Source organism: Nilaparvata lugens, chromosome X (assembly GCF_014356525.2).
Source record: "Nilaparvata lugens isolate BPH chromosome X, ASM1435652v1, whole genome shotgun sequence".
NCBI lineage: Eukaryota > Metazoa > Arthropoda > Insecta > Hemiptera > Delphacidae > Nilaparvata > Nilaparvata lugens.
In genome coordinates, this window is record NC_052518.1 from 19,761,757 (window position 1) to 19,781,486 (window position 19,730).

The 19,730-nt window shown below is 33.2% G+C and overlaps 1 protein-coding gene across 2 annotated transcripts in view; it reads right to left on the reverse strand.

Moving 5' to 3' along the window:
- Nucleotides 1-395: 395 nt before the first annotated feature.
- LOC120355035 (ethanolaminephosphotransferase 1-like) overlaps nucleotides 396-19,730 on the reverse strand; it is a 43,101-nt gene continuing 23,766 nt past the window's right edge. For both annotated transcript variants that reach the window (XM_039443289.1, XM_039443290.1), the window contains exons 5-8: nucleotides 16,315-16,472; nucleotides 11,650-11,830; nucleotides 10,553-10,735; nucleotides 396-7,225 (exon numbers count right to left, since the gene is read on the reverse strand). In XM_039443289.1, the coding sequence (XP_039299223.1) occupies nucleotides 7,142-7,225; nucleotides 10,553-10,735; nucleotides 11,650-11,830; nucleotides 16,315-16,472 (606 nt within the window). In that variant the 3' untranslated portion in view covers nucleotides 396-7,141. The remainder of the gene's footprint in view (nucleotides 7,226-10,552; nucleotides 10,736-11,649; nucleotides 11,831-16,314; nucleotides 16,473-19,730) is intronic.

Here is a 19,730-nt window from a genome sequence, read left to right on the forward strand (position 1 = left end):
TAAATCTGAGATCATCAACATATTGTGTTGAAGCATTCATAGTCATGTATTGCATAAAAACTACGCAATATTATTGAAAATTGTTCTCTTCTAAAACTCGTGACTTATTTATACATATCGTTGTAACAAAACAATATCCGCGTATTGTACCGAAAATAGTCGATAAATCACGGCCCCTTTTACACCTCACCTTCCGAAAAAAACGAATAACTGAACGTTGCTCTTCTTGTCAATTGACAACTTTGGAATGAATTAGTATCAATGAATGAACAGGAAGACGAAGAGAACGCTAGAGTCCAAATAATTCAATTTTTATTGCTATGTCATAAATGACGTATTAGATTTTCATAAGCTGACATACAGCGATTAAAGTTGGATAAATAATATGCATTCAATAGGATAGCCAACATTTTTTAATTAAATAATTTTTACTTTTCTCAATCTTACAAAAAAGAAGAACAATCAAGATCGATTCATTCATAAAAATTGTATTACATTTGAATAGTTGAATAGATACTAATCAAAAGCACAATAGGAATTTACATCAGACGAAGTTTTGAAATAACACTAAAACAAACCTTATAGTGAGAGCTGAATTATAAAATTATATTTTAGAAATAAACCTATCCACAGATATTAAAATTCGATAGAGATGATTCCATTCAATATCATTTATTATAAATAACTCTCAATAGAACTACTTGATTTAATCAAGAAATATGTAAAATTAATAATTCATCTGATTGGCAACAGCCAATGTCTACGATAGATGTTTCTATTCTAATATAATTATTTTATTTTTATTAATAGATATGCCATAAAAAGCTTCAACACAATTATTATTTAAAATTTCATCAATTGAATTATAACCACTGATAGCCTTATACAAATAATAGCATAAATATAATAGAACGGAATTTTATAACACAGGTTCAATTATTTGAATGTATTGAATACAGAGAAAAATGGAAAAGACAGAAAAATGGAGAAGGCTTGAGTTCAAAGATTCGAATAATTTCAAAGTCTGAAAGCAAATGAGATAAAGATTCCGTCTTAAATATCAATTATTGAACGTTTTAAAAACGATGAAATGTAATATGTCATGTCACGTTAAATTAACACCAATATAATTAAATATAACATCATTTTATATTTCAATAAAATAACACACAATGTTAACAAAACGAAGAAAATTTGTGAATACTAGAATATAATTTGCCTAAAATCTACTAGTCTTATAACCTATAAAAACCTATAGAAAAACTAATTTTACAAGAACCTATACAAGAACCATGTCACTGATACATTAACTTAATCTATTATGCACATATTATTTGAGACATTTAAAAATATAATCAATTCTAAATAAAAGAAAAAACTACATAGGTTGAAAATCGATTGTCTAAAAGCAAGATGGAATAATTATAGGAGTAATTAAAAATATTATAATTAAACACCAACAAAATATAACAAACAATAAAATTATCATAAAATGAGGCGATAAAAGTGATAAAGCAGTGGTGATTTGTTATAGTATAGACGAAACAATTAATCCCCTAACAGAGGAAGAAAATAGTTGTAAAGGTAAAGGCCAGTTTCCAACTATAAAATGTGTGTGCTATCGTTGCCCCTACACACAGCTAGCAGTTCTATACTCCCCGACACTCCCTATGCATACCATTCACTGTTCATACAGATACACGCTCATATAGACCACGACCACGACAGACAGCACCCTTTTATCCCCAATCACGCCACATCTGTGCTGAACATGCGGAAACATCTATCATAAAGAGATCAGGACTTCTAATAGTTGTCGTTCAGTAGCTTTGTCTACGTGTCCTTGAAACGGCATTCATTTTCATAAGTCAACATTATTACAAACACGACAAGACTAATATTAATAAAAGTAAACAGTGCGAATTGCACTCACACTCCATTCAAACGGAGACCAAGGCGATCCAGCACTATGGGCCCGGCCAAACTGTGTGAGACCAGGCCCTAAATGTAGGACATCCTGTTACCAATCTCCAGAAACTATAGTGAGATTCACTTTATAAAGTCAGCACCTGATTAACATTGGTTTGCTATTCTTAGGCTGACCACTAACGAGCATGAACATACACAGTCGACTTGCATTGTTTAGTCATTGCATGGCCGCGACACATCGCGTTAACGCCACACTTCGCGTTAACGCCACACCTGCTGTTCGCATATCCCGTGAGGTGTGCCACGCAAACTACTACCCAACGGCACTGCCAAGTCGGCAGGCCAGTATCGTGGAGAAGTTAGCCTGCATTGAGTGTAACCACCACTATACAGTTCCGGTGGTACGTGGGCCTGGCAAACCCGGACATATCCTCTAACTCGTCTAGAGGCCTGGAAAAATATTCGTGGTTCCCAATTGTATACGTCTCCAGGGTGGGCGCTTGCATGCCCACGAAACAGGCGCCCCAAGCCCCAAAGGGGGACACGAGCGTTTCGGAAAGAAGCACCAGTGTGAGGGGTTTCCGACATACTATTATGCTACTTCCAGAGACGGAGGAGTTACCTCATTCCCACAGTCTGGTCTTATGGGAGTTTCACATGCCTGCTACTTCCAAAGACGGGGGTACCCTGATTCCCATAGCCTGATCTCTCACTGGCTAACCCCGAAACTCCACCGGATTCTTCACTGTGCCCAGAGACGGAGAGTTCTGGCGACTCGATCAAGCCATGAATCTCCCATAGTCTAGAGCCATCACCCAGCCGTACTGCTATAAGCCAGGCTACTTCTAGAGACGGAGGCACACCCTCATCACGTGTACTCCACCTGGTTGGCGTTTTCCCTTCACCATGAGAAACAACACCCGGCTGGGGGATCCAGTACTTCCTGAGACGGGGGCGAGGAACGAACTTCAAAGGTTCAAAGGAGATCAGCCCATCGGCGACAAGATCCTCAAAGGAGCTCAACGTCCACCCCGATCCCATCAGGGCCAGTTTGTTATGATCACAGCGAAACGCTTTGAGATTTTTTTTTAGGTTAGGTATATGAATTTCCAATTTGTGTTGTTTACTTTTTTTTCGCTGCTCTATTTGAGGTTAAATTATTTTTCTATAATTATAAATTTTAATTTTCCAGAGGTTTATTTTATGTTAGAAGCCTCTCGCTGATTTAATGTATGTGCATGCACGTTCAAGCGTTAGTGGCCATCCTCATATCGTTAAATGAGGGAATACATTCATTAGTATTGAACATCCATTTAATGCCATATTAGAACAAGAACTGATTTATAAATAAATAGTAAATAGTAAATAGTATGTTGTCATGGTCACTCATCGAAGCCATATGAAAGTAATAAGCACGTGACTTATTATATAAAAGCTATTCTTGTTTGTCATTAGACAGAGCAGATAAGCTCTATCCTTTTCTACCCCCGCACCCATAGACTACAAATAAATATAATTACCAGAATATTCAAGCCCAATTAATAAAATGTATTATCAAATCATGAGAAAATATGATTTCTTGATAGATCATTTTAAGCAAGAATCAACAATTAATATTAGATCAGATATACAAGGATAAATTGAATCACAGCTATGTAATATAGAAGATGGAGGAAACGGAAAAGTAACAATATTGCATTCCTATAATTTACTATCATAACGTGAATCTCACAATAGCAGCGTCAGCAATAGACAGTCAATACAATCAAACCCAAAAAGATGACAAAGCCACTCATCCAACAAAATATTCCAGGAAAGGGAGCCTAATGCACATCTACACCTAAGACGTAATAGACATAATGAGAGTGATCAATAGCAAGAGTACCCGTAAGGCATCGTTCATTGCACAAGCAACCAGCACATCTAAGTTTGCTCCGATATCGTTAATTTCCCTAAAATTCAATATCGATATTGAAAGAGAAAAGTTAACCAGGAAATTAAATATTAATATAACAAAAAGCTCAACCTAGTCGAACATATATTATTGAATGAATACAATCAATAACTGAGATTCAAAATAATTAAAGATGCAAATCATTATAAGCTCAATGTTATCATAGGGGTATTATTCCACGAAACTTGAAAGTCAAGAAATACAGTTGTAATCACATTAATTTAGACACAATGGCTAACAATATAGCAAGCTGTTCTGCTGTTGTGAACAGAATTGCAGGACAGAGTGCTGTTGGAACATTGGCTACTGCTTGATTTGTATTGATGATTATGGTTTATTGGTTGATAAAATTTAAATAATAATCTTTCTATGTATCAAAACATAAATATCAATATAATATTGGAAATCTATAATATAATAAAGGAAAAATCGTCTTAAACATGTAAAGGACAGGAAATACACGAATGACGCATCATCACGTCTGAACTACTGAACTGATTACCTTGAAATTTAGCATAATGATTCTGCATTTACCGAGGATGTACATAGGCTTATTTTTATTGCTATTAATCAATATTTATATCATTAATTTTATAATTAAAACAGATTTATTCAACTTGTGATTCAAAGTTTACGTAACTATAAAAGCCCATAAAATAGGCTTTCTCCAAGTGACTCCATAACTTAGTTGGTAGCGAGTGCGGTTAATAAATCAAAGGTTGTGGGTTCGACACATAAACCCATTTTTTTGGCTCGAAATTTCCAACTATTATAAAGATTAACCACGTAATTTTGAATGAAATAACAAATAATTATTCTATTTTTATGTTTACTGGACATACGGAGATTGCATTTTACAACACCAAATATTCCCCAGTGCAAAGCACGGGTTACATGCTAGTATTGAATAAAAATGAATATATAAATATTGAAGATTACTCCTCATTTGAAGATATTTTTCCTCAATAAGAATGCTTTGGACATGGGATACTTGTGGAATTCACTGTCATATCTTTGGGATTATATTCCACTAATAATATACTACCTTTCACAGGTTTCAATTTCATAATTTTGTTTCAATCCTAACTCCACTGTAGGTCTACGTTGATATTATCTACACTTTTGTTGCTACTTGGTGAACAAAAACAACTAGGTCAAGACAAAAAACAAGTCTGTAAAAGTACACGCTTTTGCAGTTACTAGAATACTCATTTTCCTTAGCTGACATACTTATAGCAACGAGAATCGATTGTACTTTTTCAGACAAAGATACAAACTTTTAAGACACTTTAACCGTATCATGATTCTTTCAAACACCAACCGTATCACCCGGTCTCTCAGACCGGAGTTCAATTTCATGGTAAAACATTAGTTTTTTTGTAATTTCATAGATTCTTATACTTTGTTATGTATAATTTGTTCAGAGAAATGTTAGGATAACAAGAAACATATCTCAAGGAAAACATTCTTTATTACCTATATTTTAGACAGTGTTGATCTCATTTTGTTGTATAATAACTTGAATACAAAAATCCAGACATTTCGTGAATTTTACTAAAGCTGGGAGACAGATGGATATACGACAAAAAGCTGGACGTCTGGTCACTCAACTATTCAACATCCAAGGGATGTTTACAGGATGTTAACAGGTTGCATGTTTACAGGCAACCAAGCCGAATAAAATGTCCCCTGGATATCCAGCAATACAGCCAGCAAAACTTACACTGACAGCCATTCAATCACACATCAACATTACCGGAACCACAGACCCACTACAGGGACCAAGGATCAGGACCTGATGGAGCAAGGCAACTTAGTGGCCATTCTAATAAGGTGGCAAAAAGAGAAAGCCCACTCTCAAACTGAAAACTCTTATGAGCGCTATTATTTCTTAAGGTCCATGGAATATGACGATTACTTCGTTCCCCTAGTACTATTAAATTCCCATCCACTGTGTTAATTAAATTCATTGTGGATTGGAATTATACTAATAGTAGAAGAGTAGTTAGATACAAAAAATATCGATTTCACAAACAATCAGACCCACATAGTGTTTGATGCTTACACAGTTCACTGTCCTAAAAGTCAAGACACATTACAAATTTAGCATATAAAAGAAATGTTATTTTCAAAGTACGTTTAAAGAATTAATAGTTAATTATTTATTCACAAATTTACTATTTTTCTATTGATAGATAATTTGAATATAGCCAGCAAATGATAATAATACCACTACTTAATGAATATGTAACCAATTTATATAGCTGTTTAGGATACTAAATCAAACCCAAAAATTAAGTTGCTTTTATGCATATATGTATTTATGTATATTGCGAATTTTTATTTAACTTCATAAATCTTGCGAATCTTTATGTATCTTGGATTTTTTTTATAAAGTGGAACCATTTTTGATATTATCACATGAAGTCAAACTGAATCTTAACCTGGATGTCTATAGAGTTCGATTGGTATTGAACAACATGTACTTGAATTGATAGAAAGTTGATTTTAAGGAATTGATTGAAGCTTCATGGGGTTATAATATAACATATTATCAGTGGGGCTAATTTGTATTGACTATTTTGAGGTCGGTGATTCAAGATATCACTATTAATACTACACATGTCAGTGTGCTAAGAAATTAAACATTCAAACCTACATGATGCAAAACTGACAAAATATTTCTTTCAATCTACATTAAATTCGATTGACTAAGGGGCTGGGGGGGGGGGGGGGGCTAAAAAAGTTTGAAGAGCATTTTAATGTGAAATGGTGGGAATAATTATAAATATTCTAAGTTTTCAAAACGTTTTTTCTAATATAATTCTATGATAACCACTTGAATAAATGTGTTAGAGAAAAAACCATCTCAACAATCGAATTGTAAATATTTCAATAAATTGAGAAATATAGAAAAAAATAAAGACTTGCATACATTCTTTCTCAGAAGAAAAGATAAATGACATTCCATTTTTACCAACACTTTTTCCCATTTTATAACAAACATTAAAAATTAATTATCATTCGAGGACTAATTAATTTCGAAACTACTACGGTCACTAACGCAAGTTGATGCTTAACCGATCGACTAGAGAGAAGGAAAACCTTATCAGAGCTATCACTTATAGTAATTTGTTGAAGCTAACTTGATCATGGAAATATCGAGCCTCATCTCTAATTGGACAGCAGACGCAGCAGCCACACATTTCGTTGAAAGGCGCTTAATTAAGCACTCTGTCAAACGTCGTTTTGTAACAGTCAATCTTTATGGGAGCCATTTGTTAGATGAGGCTTACGAATTTTAAAACAGCTGATACGGAAATGTCGACACATTTGACGCACCTGCAATACACAAAACATCGGTTTGATAATCAATCAATAAAGTTATTTTATTCGTAAGCAAAATATGTTTTTTCATAATAACATACGTAAATATTGATTGAATAATAATTTGAGACAGCAATTTCTTCAAAGAAACTAACTAGAATTTCATAACAATATAGAAAAATAATAGGCTATATAGAAGATTGTAGGAATCATGATTACAAGTGATTGAGCTAGCCAGGTCGCTTCATGTACATTCCATGTATTTCACTACCTGTGAGGTAGCCAGGATTTTGATTTATTATACCATGATTATAACAATCTATCAAATACTAGAGAAAATCATAAAGTAAAACATTTAATCAGAACAGTATATCAAGATTTAATTATAACCAATATTCATTAATAATAGTTGTTACAATCAATCTGATTCATGTATACTCGTTGATATAAAAAATAATATAATACAGAATGTCCTACGATAGGTAAAAGTCAAAGATTATAAATTCCAAATGAAGTTTGCAACAAAAATTACTAGTAAAATTTTCTTATATCGACCTTCGTTTACGAGATATATTGATTTTACGTTATTTTAGAAAAACATCAACAAAGAAAACTATTAGTCAAAACCTATTTCTAAGGATATGGTTGTAACGAGGAAGAATTTCCAATAATATTCATCTAAAATTAGTTCCTTTGTTTGACGTTTTTAACCTTATCATGAGCGCACAAAGTTAAAAAAGTACATTTGTTGAATTCACACAGCGAAATTTCAAACAGTTTGAACGCTCATGAAAAATTCAAAAGCGTGGAAGAAAGGAACACATTATATGAATATTATTGGAAATTTCTTTCTCTTTCCAATCATATCCTTAAAATTGATTTTTGACTGATAGTTTTCTACTGATCGAATTTTTCAAAAATATCGAAAAATCCATAAGAAAATTTTACTATAGTGAGGTCCACATTATAATGGCAGTATTTTATTGGTAATTGTGTTGCTATCATTTGACAAAGCAGATAGCACTATCCCTTTCTAGCCTTGCAATGTTGTCAGTTTGCCAGAAATATTTCTTTACTTTTGACAGCGACTGTAAACAATCTTTAGGTCATCCCCAATGTTTTTATTTTCGATTCTAACAAAATACTTGAGTAGACAAGACGTATAATTGATTTCAATTTTTTTTTGAATAAATGAAATAATGTTGAGATATTACCGTATAAGAAACACAAATTATACCTGAAATTACATTTTATAAGTTGATAACTTCGACCATCCTAGCTAGACTTCGTCCATCTTCACAAATATGCTTGCTCATTTATCCTACCGGTATAGGGTACTGATACCGGTATGGATATTGAAAGGTTATTTCAGAATTATTTCCATTGAAATTATTTTATTATAAATAATTTTCTTACTTAATGAAATATAAATAAATAAAATCGAATAGCTTAATTCCTATTGATTTGAAGTTCAGATTGTTGAATCAAAGCTTTTAAACTAGCCGCCGAAATTTCAGGTGGGTGTGTTTGAGAATAAAAATCCGATCTCAGTTATGAATAATTTGAATCAAATTATATAAAGGGATATTGATGAATGTAATATATTTGACATAAAATTTATAATTTTATTAAAAGAAACTAATATTAGATGAAATGTAATTGGATGTTTTGAGTTACAACTATCCAATATAGATGGTTGTGTTTTATTGCAGTCTGTGATAAAATGGAGTCAAATATAGAGAATCGGCAACCCTGTTCTCTCATCTTTCTTCACTGCGATTATAACGTGGACCACACTATAGACATTTTTTGTTGCAAATTTCATTTAAAATCTATGGTATTCGGCTACCTTTCGTGGAACACTGTATATATCGTTATATAGGTGAAATTTCGTAAAAATGAAAGTTCCCTTTCAATAAACAACACTCCTCGAGTCAAAAAAGAAAATGGAACATATTATTCTATTAATGATATAGCTTAGAGAAAGCATCAACAATCAGATTTGTGATTTATGAGGCTTACGAGTTTTAAAACAGCTGTTATGTAAAGTCCCTAGTGGCCGTCAAGTGAAATAGAAGCTGGCTTTATAATTCAGAAGCCCCGATTGGAATCCTAGTCCGAGCAAGATATTCTTCTCGGGCTACTCCCATGTCTTAGATGGACACGTTGAAGCTGGATTTACACATATCAGTGACAGTGAAAGTTACCGGTACAATGAGAATATTATTATCATTAGTTCTAATGGTTCTATTCATAATCGCTCCAATCAGAACTCTTTAAAATTATATTTTTACTTTTCCATTTCATTTTCCATCATCCATTGAGCACAGGGGTATGCGGATTTGTCAATAGATTAATTTATTCACTATATTATACATTTACTGTGTAACAGTTTCTTTTCCCATGTGTTGCCTATACTAAGTTCTAAAATCCTCAGCCGTGTACACGCATATCTCCAGCAGGAGAACCTAAATAAATATAGGCAAATCTGTTATAAAAATACTTGTTATTCTCCTATTTATGTTGACTATATATTGTTTTCAAATGTGTAATGAGTGCATTGAGTGCATCGGTGATGTTTCCAGAACTATGATAAAAAAGAGAGCAATCAATCTTTTATTATTGAATCTATGTTTTATTATTGGCTAAGAATTCCAGATAACCTCTTTTTCCTAAATTGTTTAATGTGTTAATATTATTGTATATAGATATGCTTAAATAGCCTATAATTGTAAACTACAGATGTAGAAAGTCAACTTCTTATTTTCTGGTGCTGTTCCTATTGTTGTATTGACTCCTCCTCTAAACACGGACTTATCCTATTATATTAAGCGAGCAATTTCTGTATGTCTGTTTATATTTTTATATCTGGTTATTTATATTCAACGGATTTCGAAAACGGCTCTAAAGATTTTTACGAAATTTGGAGCATAGTAGGTTTATGATATAAAAATTCGATTGCACTAGCTCTCATCCTTGGCTGAAACAGCTGAGACTTTCGTCGTCTGTGGATGGTAAAAAGTGAGCCAGTGATTCTGTGGAAAATCCCTAAATTCATAAGTTGACGTATAGCCAGCTGTAATAAACACGATAATTTTAGAGAATTGTGTTCTGTTTAACAATAAATAAAAATAACGAGCAAAGCTCGGTGGCCCGATATTTCCATATTATAGGAGTAATTTTCAGGGAAATGTATTGTAAAATGTACACTTTTGAAAAAAGCATGAATTTGAGAAATTGAAATAAACCCACTTAAACTTGTAGTTTCCTACACATTGACAATAGTGAAATAGGATCCTTGAACAGAAAATTACCCATTTGAGCAGATCAACGTATACTTACAACGGTAGAGCCGTAGTGGATGTGAGCTACCATCGCAAGTGCCCACAAAGAGTATAAGAGAACTAGCTCCAAAGACTGTGAAGGAAAAAGCATGGCTACTCCCACACACAATAGTGTTGGCCCAAGCAACCAGTTCCAAACGTCACAAGTCACACCACTCATCTGAGCCACTATCAGCCGACACTGTCAACACAAACATTCACTTCATTTAGAAACTAATCCACTAACAATAATCAATTTCATAATTGAAGTTATCAATTTCCTGACAAATTTAATACAATTTTATTAGTTGTTGGTGGATTATCGAGGGAAATGTACCCTCCCCGGAGTGGAAAATAATACAAGTATTTTTAATAATAATTTCATGATCACATTTTTCTAAGTAGTGCTACTAATATTTAATTTAATGAATCAAAATTCAGGGGAGGAACAGTTTTGGGCAGTCTTGTTCGTTTCGAACGTTGACGATTATATTGCCCATGATAATTTTGCTAGTTGCATTCCAGAAAAATTGAGTGGAGGTTTTTTGGAACCAGGCTCTCAGGTTGGCCAGCCAGGATATTCTTCTTCGACCTGGGGCTTTCCAGCCTTCTATTTTCCCTTGCAGTATGCTTTGTAATAGCTCATATCTACCAATATAGCGCATTGTGTGGCCCAAGTATTGCAGATTCCTGAATTTTAAGGTATTGACCAATTCTGGGGACATATTCATCAACACCTCCTGATTGGTAACCCTATCAGTCCATGGTATCATCAGGACTCTCCCATACAGCCATAACTCAAATGCTTGGAGTTGCTAATGTGTTTATCATTAGTTCATTCATTCAGAAACACTTTGCATTATACAATATTTGAGTGCAACGCTTCACCTACACTATATGAGTATGGAAATTGCCAAGGTGCTGGAAATGCTACTTTCCAAACAACACCAAACGTAAGTATTTTGTTAGTAATTTATCAATGTTAAGTTCTTCTTCACCATAAATGTATCTATCTTGATATTATCAATTAATATGTTTTTGCTATAGAACAAAATCTCTTTGAAGTAGGTAATTTGAAAAGAAAAATTGTTGTATGAATTCGGGACTATTACTCACGCAAATGTTGGAGAAAACAGTGCCTGTGAAGAGATAGAAGGCCCTGGGATCCTTAGCGACGATATTGGATGGTGAGTTGTAAACCCACAGAGCACAGATAAACATCAAAGCCGCTAGAGGAACAAGAGGTCGGTTAGCTTCTGTGAAACTCCTCATCTTGCCTGTCTTATCTCTGTAGGATCTGAAAACGATTTATAGTATTCTATTAGAAACATCAGACTCAACGTAGTTTCCGACTGCTGAAGGCTGTATTTATAAAAATCCCATAATAAAACCTATCGTTTGAATACTATTTAATGAAATAGTTCGAGTATTCGAGCTCAAGCTACTAGAACTATCAACTCGAACTCAAGTTATAACATGATATCTCAAAACATCCAACACAAGGTAGTACCTTTATAACGATTATCACTCTAACTATATTAAAAAATTATAGCCTGTTTAAATTATAATACTTGAAATAATTGTTATGATATTTTGTTTTTCACCCATACAGTTCTCTGTAACCTTAAAGATTATTATCAGAGAAACTTCTTGTTTATAGAGAATTAAACGGGACAAGGAAAAAACAGACGAGGAAAAAAACATCTGACTCAATCCCCCTCAACTATTACACTAACACTTTTTTAGGAGTGAATCGAGTTCTGTAGGATTGTCGTGCTCTGAATCCCAAAACATTGTTGGTGATGCGGAACAGGCAGACCCGGAATCACATGTTGTGCAGTCTGATTTTGCAATGTTTCATTGGAATGTGCAGGGTGTCATGAACTAAACTGATGAGTTGGGTGATTTGATTAGAGAGCATAATGTCAACATTTTAGGTATTTGTGAACACTGGTTGAAAGCGTGTGAGATAATTGAGGTTGGTTTGACTGGCTATAGATTAGCTAGTGCATACAGTAGGCCTATAGAACGGAGGGGTGGTACGGCTATTTGTGTAAGAGATGATTTAGAATACTGTGAGCTTACTTACTTGAAGGAAATGTCAATAGCCAGTATATGTGAAGTTCCTGGGGTTCTTGTTTCGAAATGGAATGTAATTTGTCTTGAGGTGTATAGAGTACCAGATAGGTGTAATTTTGATTATTTCATTGAGACGCTTCACGTTATTTTGAATGCAGTATCACAGAAAAATAAGTCAAATGCATCCATTATTCTCAATGGAGATTTCAATTTGATTTACTGGTGAATGATGTACATAGATCTATTTTTGTCAACTTATTAAATAGCTTCAATCTTAATTTAACTGTGTTTGATGTGACTAGACCAAGCAGGATATATGTATTGACAGAGGAACATGTATAGACAATATGGCTACTTCCATACATAAAGATAGAATTAAGTCTGTGTCTTTTATACCGACCTTAGTATCAGATCATCACTCATTGCTTGGCTTATTCACATTGTCTGGTGAAAATGACTTGAAGCAGAGTGATAATGTTTCTCAAATCATTCGTCCGATTAATAATAGTTGTAATAAAAGTATTTCACTCTTCTACTGAGCAAAGTTAATTGGTTGGATGTACGAGTATATGCAACAGGCAATGTTAGTGAGAAATTTGAGTACTTTTTGAACAAATTCCCAAGTATAGTTGATACAGTTTTTCCTCTAAAAACGGTCAAGTCCTCAAAATTTAAGAAAACCTCAAAGTCTAGATGGTACACTGATAATTTATCAGCTCTCAAGGAAGAATGTTTGAATATGTATAGTCTTCACAAGTACACGGGTCTGGCTTACCATGGTGAATTGTATAAGATATTGAGATCCAGGTATAAATACATGATATGTCATGCTAAGCGTGAGTATTATTGTAATAAAGTATTGCAGACTAAAAATAAATCACGTGCTATTTGGTCAGTTATAAAAGAGAATTTGAATGTTAACGATAGAACATCGGTACCACAGGTAACTGATCTCACAAGTGATAAATTTAATGAATGCTTCCTTGATAATGCAGAGTCAACAAAACAAAATATCCAACAATCAAGACATGATATGCCATATTATTTGAATAAATTTGTTCATGCTAGACAGAATAATATCAACTCTGTTTTCTCAGTTGGTCGTTTCAGTGTTGAAGAGGTCTATAACGCCTTTTTTTCTCTTAGTAATAGTATGAGTTTGGATGTGTATTGTTTGAATTCTGCACTTTTAAAACTTGCTGCACCTTATATAGTGGAGGTATTGTCATATTTATTCAATCAATGTGTTAAAGAGGGTGTAATTCCTGTGTGCTTGAAAGTTATTCCACTGTATAAGAGAGGTACTAAATCTGATTGTGGTAACTATCGACCAGTGTCAATCATACCAATCATTGCTAAGGTTTTTGAAATATTGCTGAATACTCGATTAGTTAAAAATTTGAGGGTGAACAGCTTTTTTCAGATAAAACAATATGGTTTCAGATCCGAAAGAGGAACCAATACTGCAATTCGTAATTTTGTGTGGATGCTTTAGATAGTAGAGAAAAGGTCATGGGGTGCTGGTATGATATGAGAAGAGAATTCGACACGATATCTCATTGTTATATAAGTTGAAATACTATGGCTTTGATCGGTTTGCTTTGCAACTTTTTAAAGAATATTTGTCAGGGAGGTACCAATCGGTTTATTTTAACGGGTCCTTTTCAGCATATTTGCCTCTTAAATCAGGGGCACCTCAGGGATCCATATTAGGACCCACATTGTTTATAATATATGTTAATGACTTACCATTAGTGATAGGAGACGATAGAGTAAATACATACATGTATGCTGATGACTTAGCAATTCAGGTAAACAATAAATGTTTAAATTTAGTTGAACGTTTTATAAATGATGCAAATACTATTATAGAGGACTGGACAGCAGCCAGCTCACTTAGTCTGAACAGCAACAAAACCCAAACGATGAATTTTTCCTTGGATAATTATTCAGGAAATGGGACATACACATTGAAAATATCAGTAAAAAAGTTGCTAGGGGTGTATTTCTCATCAGGAAATTTAGACCTTTTGTCAATGTTGATGTATTGCTGTCAATTCACTATGCACACATTCAAAGTCATTTGTCATATGGAATAGTGGTTTGAGGACACTCGTCTGAAATGAAAAAGCTCATGATTTTACAAAAGAGAGCTGTAAGAGCTATTTTTAATGTTCACTGTAGAAATCATTGTAAACCTTTAAACTATTGTGAAGCTACAAATACTGACGGTACCATCTCTTTTTATTCTTGAGTGTCTGTTGTATGTAAAAAGTTACATGCATGGAATGCAGACAAATATAATTACATTCACAATTATGGAACACGCCAGAACACATTGTTGCATAGAAGTCAATGTAACTTACAACTAACTCTGAACAGTTTTCATGAATTTGGTGAGAAAAATTATTAACTTGTTGCCAACGGACGTCAGAGCATTAAATATGAGCAGTTTCAAAGAATGCATGATAAATATGTTGTGTCAGATTTGTGTCTACAGTGTTAAAGAGTTTGTAGAATGTTTGACACTAACTTATAACGCATCAATAGACATATAGAATATTATTGTTGTTGTCCTGTTTCTATTATTGTTGATTTATTATTATTATTATTATTATTGTTAGTGTGTAAAAAACGTTACCATACTTATTCATGTATTGATGAATGAAGAATGTTATAAATTGTAAATGTACCTGACCTTGCTATACAATTTGTTTTGTAATGACAATAAACAATTTTGATTTGATTTGATTTATGACGCTACATCATACTAGGTTAATGTTGTAATGCTTACATTAAAGTTATACTGGATGTGATAATACAGTACTAAGATTATAATATTTCAGGTGTTAGAAATAATTTTCTAATGTGTGTATCGCGTTGTATAATAAATTAAATTTTGAATTTGCATTACTCAAAATTGAGACATCAGTTTCGGTTGCTACACTATCATCATTCTAGTCAACCAGACAGTTTCAATTGGTTTATTTCATTCAGAAATCTTCAATAACTTAATCTTCACTAAAACACAGAGGAATATAACCCAATATTTAATAATAATCTATATTAATACCTGTGAAATAAAAATGAATTTGAATACATGATGATCAACCTGAAACTTTCCGACCTCCAGTATAGACAACCAGCGTATTAATGTCCCGTTTGGACTGTTGGGCTCCAGTTTACTTTTCCATAGCTTGTTGTAGAGAATTGAATTTTGAAAGGGAGAATTTATAAATACAGTATTGAGACATTCGAATTCTTTCGAGGTTCTACACTGTATTCTGTATAATTATAATTGCCATGAATATTTTCGGGCCTGGGAGATGACACATTTGCAAAACATTAAACATGCGCTATGGATTGTTAAATGTAGAATATTTGAAATGATATAGATTATTATTAACAGCTAACCACAATCTATTTGAAATTAAACATACTCGAGACTGATTTATGTATAGATTGTAAAAATATTTTACCTAGAATATTTGAAATAAAACTGATTATCATGGACAATCCATCTAAAATCTGAATATTTACATAAATACTAACAAAAGATTAAGTATACGTATGCTATTTAGAGGCTTTAAACAAAAGAGATTCGACAATTTTGCTTCCAATCTAATCAATGCTAATTTTTTTATTCGATCAAGTAACTTTTCCCTACAAATTTGAAAAAAAAATATCTCGAATTGCACTCACGCATAAATATTGTAGAGAACAATCGGTATGCTCGTAAGTATAGAGCTGAGGTAGAAGAGAAGTTCTAAACAATGGCCAGTTGAGAAGTCGCCATACACATTGAATTTCCAACATTGTTGACCACAGAAATATGTTACAAGAAATACGCCAGTTGTACCCTGAAACAGTTTGAAAGTTTAAGAATGGAGAATTGAATGAGTGATAACAATAGTTACACTACAAGGACGTGAAATATGTGTACTGGAGGAGCAATATTATTGATGGCAAAATTTGTAAAGATATCCATAGATCGGAAGACCAATAAATCGAAAGCAACTAAATACTAAATAAATATCAGTGAAGAATTATCGATAAGTCCATATCGATGCCAAATCCACAGACTTGACAAGCCTCTCCTGGCATGTTTGTTCGAGAACATATTTCACAATAACAGAATGGTTTTCCGTTTTCGTGACGAAAAAGTAAAGTTACCACATAAAATGCAGTATTGAAAATGGACTTCAAGATGTAGTTCATTTGAATATTGTGGCTGATGGGCCTCTCCTTGTTAAGAAAAGTATCACTATACTTGAATAAATACTTGATGTGGAGATAAAATACTGAAAATAAAATTCTATTATTGATCCAATTATATAATTTATTAATTGTTGAACAGATAAAACCTACACTCATAATAATGCTCACCTTTTTTTGCGCAACCACATAAAATTAGGCTGTCATTGGTTTTAAAAGTATTTTGATAGTAAATACTAGTAATCCTTGAAACACAAAAAAATATATCAAGTACCCTTTTATTCACAACACTAAAATAAAAGGGCAGCGTTGTGATAAAATAAAAGGGTACTTGATACCTATTATTATGTTTTAATAATTTCAGTAGCCCTACAAGCAGGCTCCGGGCTAAGGTGACTGGCGCCCTGTGAAAATGGTCTATTGTCGCCCCCTTCATTTCTATAATGTAAGAGCCAATAATCTAATTCAATTCAATTCCATTTTATTGAGCCAAAACACTTTATAGCTGGCAATGTCAACAAGTATTGAAAAAAAAAGAAAATCCTATGTTACTTACATTTTGTGAAATGAATAACAAGCAAAGACGTCTTTGATACACAAAACTGTATACATTCTTTTCTACATAATTCACCCTTCTAACAAAGATTACAAAATGAAATTATTCTTGAAGTTCCTAATTTTTACAAAGCATTTTAAATGACAGCCTTTTCTAGCCTTTAATTTGGCAAACTTGTTTACTATCATTGTTTACAACGGAAAAGTCTGTGCTTGGGGTCAAGTATTTTCACAATACAGTAACATGGGAAATTTAAATAGCTGTCTGAAAGTACTGCCAACACTGTATTAACTTATTATAACTGCAGTGTTACCAGCTCTAATATTATTAGTATTTGATAAATTAATAATAATAATGCTTGATATTAACTTATCATTTTACGAAATATTTTATTTTGCAAGTTTTTACCCAGTGTGGTTGAACTTCTAGTATGATAATAGTCCAGTCAAGGAAAGGTTATAGAGGGAAAAGTTGGGAAGACAATTTTTGACCCCGCAGTTCTATTTAGGGTAGTGAGGAGGTAAATATATCAAAAGTCCCCACCCCTACCCCCTGTGCTTAGGGGGCTGGGGTGGTTTAAAGGTACCATTTTTTGGTTTCTCGCATAAAACTCAAAAACTAGTATCTTAAGGACTTAACTGTCATTTAACAAATTAAAGTTTACATAATTTCCTACAATATTTATCTTACAACTTTTTCTATATCTCCTATAGTTTTAGAGATATCCGCTCTTGAAGGTGTGACATTTTTGAAATAACACGTTTGCCACCAATTTTTTCCATTTTTTGCTATTATAACTTTTCAATGGGGAAATCGATGGGAAAAATCCATTCTGATTATGAGCTTATAGAGCATTAAATTCTCTTCAATTTGATGTTTAATTTCACACTTTCACGAATTTCCCCCACACCTTTTTCAGCAGCGTTAGTGTTGAGTGTGAAATCTCCATTTTTGCAACAATAGACCAATTGACAAAGGAATTTGGAGAGAATGTTTCAAGCACAATTTCTGATTTTGCAGCTTTGTTGAGACTAGTTGGGAGAACATATCAAAAGTCCCCATTCCTAACTAATGTGCTATGGGGATAAGGGTGGTTTAAAAGTTGCATGAAATTTTCACCCCCTACATTGAAGCTGCTATAACAATGAACTTTTAAACCACCCTTATCCCCTTAGCACATTAGTTAGGAATGGGGGCTTTTGATATGTTCTCTTCCCAACTATGTCTCAACAAAGCTGCAAAGTCAGAAATTGTGTTTGAAACATTCTCCATATTCCTTTGTCAATTGGTCTATTGTTGCAAAATGAAGATTTCACACTCAACACTAACGCTGCTGAAAAAGGTGTGGGGAAATTCGTGAAAGTGTGAAATTAAACATCAAATTGAAGAGAATTTAATGCTCTATAAGCTCATAATCAGAATGGATTTTTCCCATCGATTTTTGAAAAGTTATAATAGCAAAAATGGAAAAAAATTGGTGACAAACGTGTTATTTCAAAAATGTCACACCTTCAAGAGCGGATATCTCGAAAACTAGAGGAGATATAGAAAAAGGTGTAAGATGAATTGTTCTATATATTTTTGAAAATTTCGTGTCAGATATTTTTCAGTCGATAATTTGTTACTTTAGATTATTTTTATTATCTCTTCTATTTTGGGCCCCCATAAAATGTGGCGCCCAGTCTACCCATTTATAGCCAGGGGCCTGCCAAAAAGTGAAGTGACTAGTAATTATTGGGCTTCAAGAGCTACTATCTTTCTATATAATAAAAGAGAATAGGGTTGTGTTTGTTCGCATCAAAACATGTCAACTTGTGGATTGCATACCGAAAAAACAGGAATGATTCAGATCTCCAAATTTTGCACATAGATTCTAAAAATATCAATTTCGTGCACCTCGAAGCCCAAATTTCAATTTTCGTTCTAGATTTTTCAGAATTAATGTTCAAATTTCATTTATGGAACATCATACGGCATACCTATTGTTGTAGAATTTGTTAGTATAAAAGAAGCTCATAGATAAATTGATGCGATGGTAACAATGTGTATCAATATGATGTGTTTCGATACAGGAAGCTCATGTTTTGATACAGGAGTTTTGATACAAATGCTGACAGCTTATTGCCGGTATAGCGATTGTGATAATATTATTATAAGTGAGTTGTTAAGTTTCAAGTAACAACCTATTGATTCTCAATCTTTTAAATTTCCAAAAAGCTGTTTTAGTAATACGACATTAAACACTGAAAATCATCTAACTTGCCATAAAACACTACCGGCGCCGGTACAAGTAGTAAGTTAAATTATGTTATAAAAGTATGTAAGAGTTTTGATTTAAAATGAAATC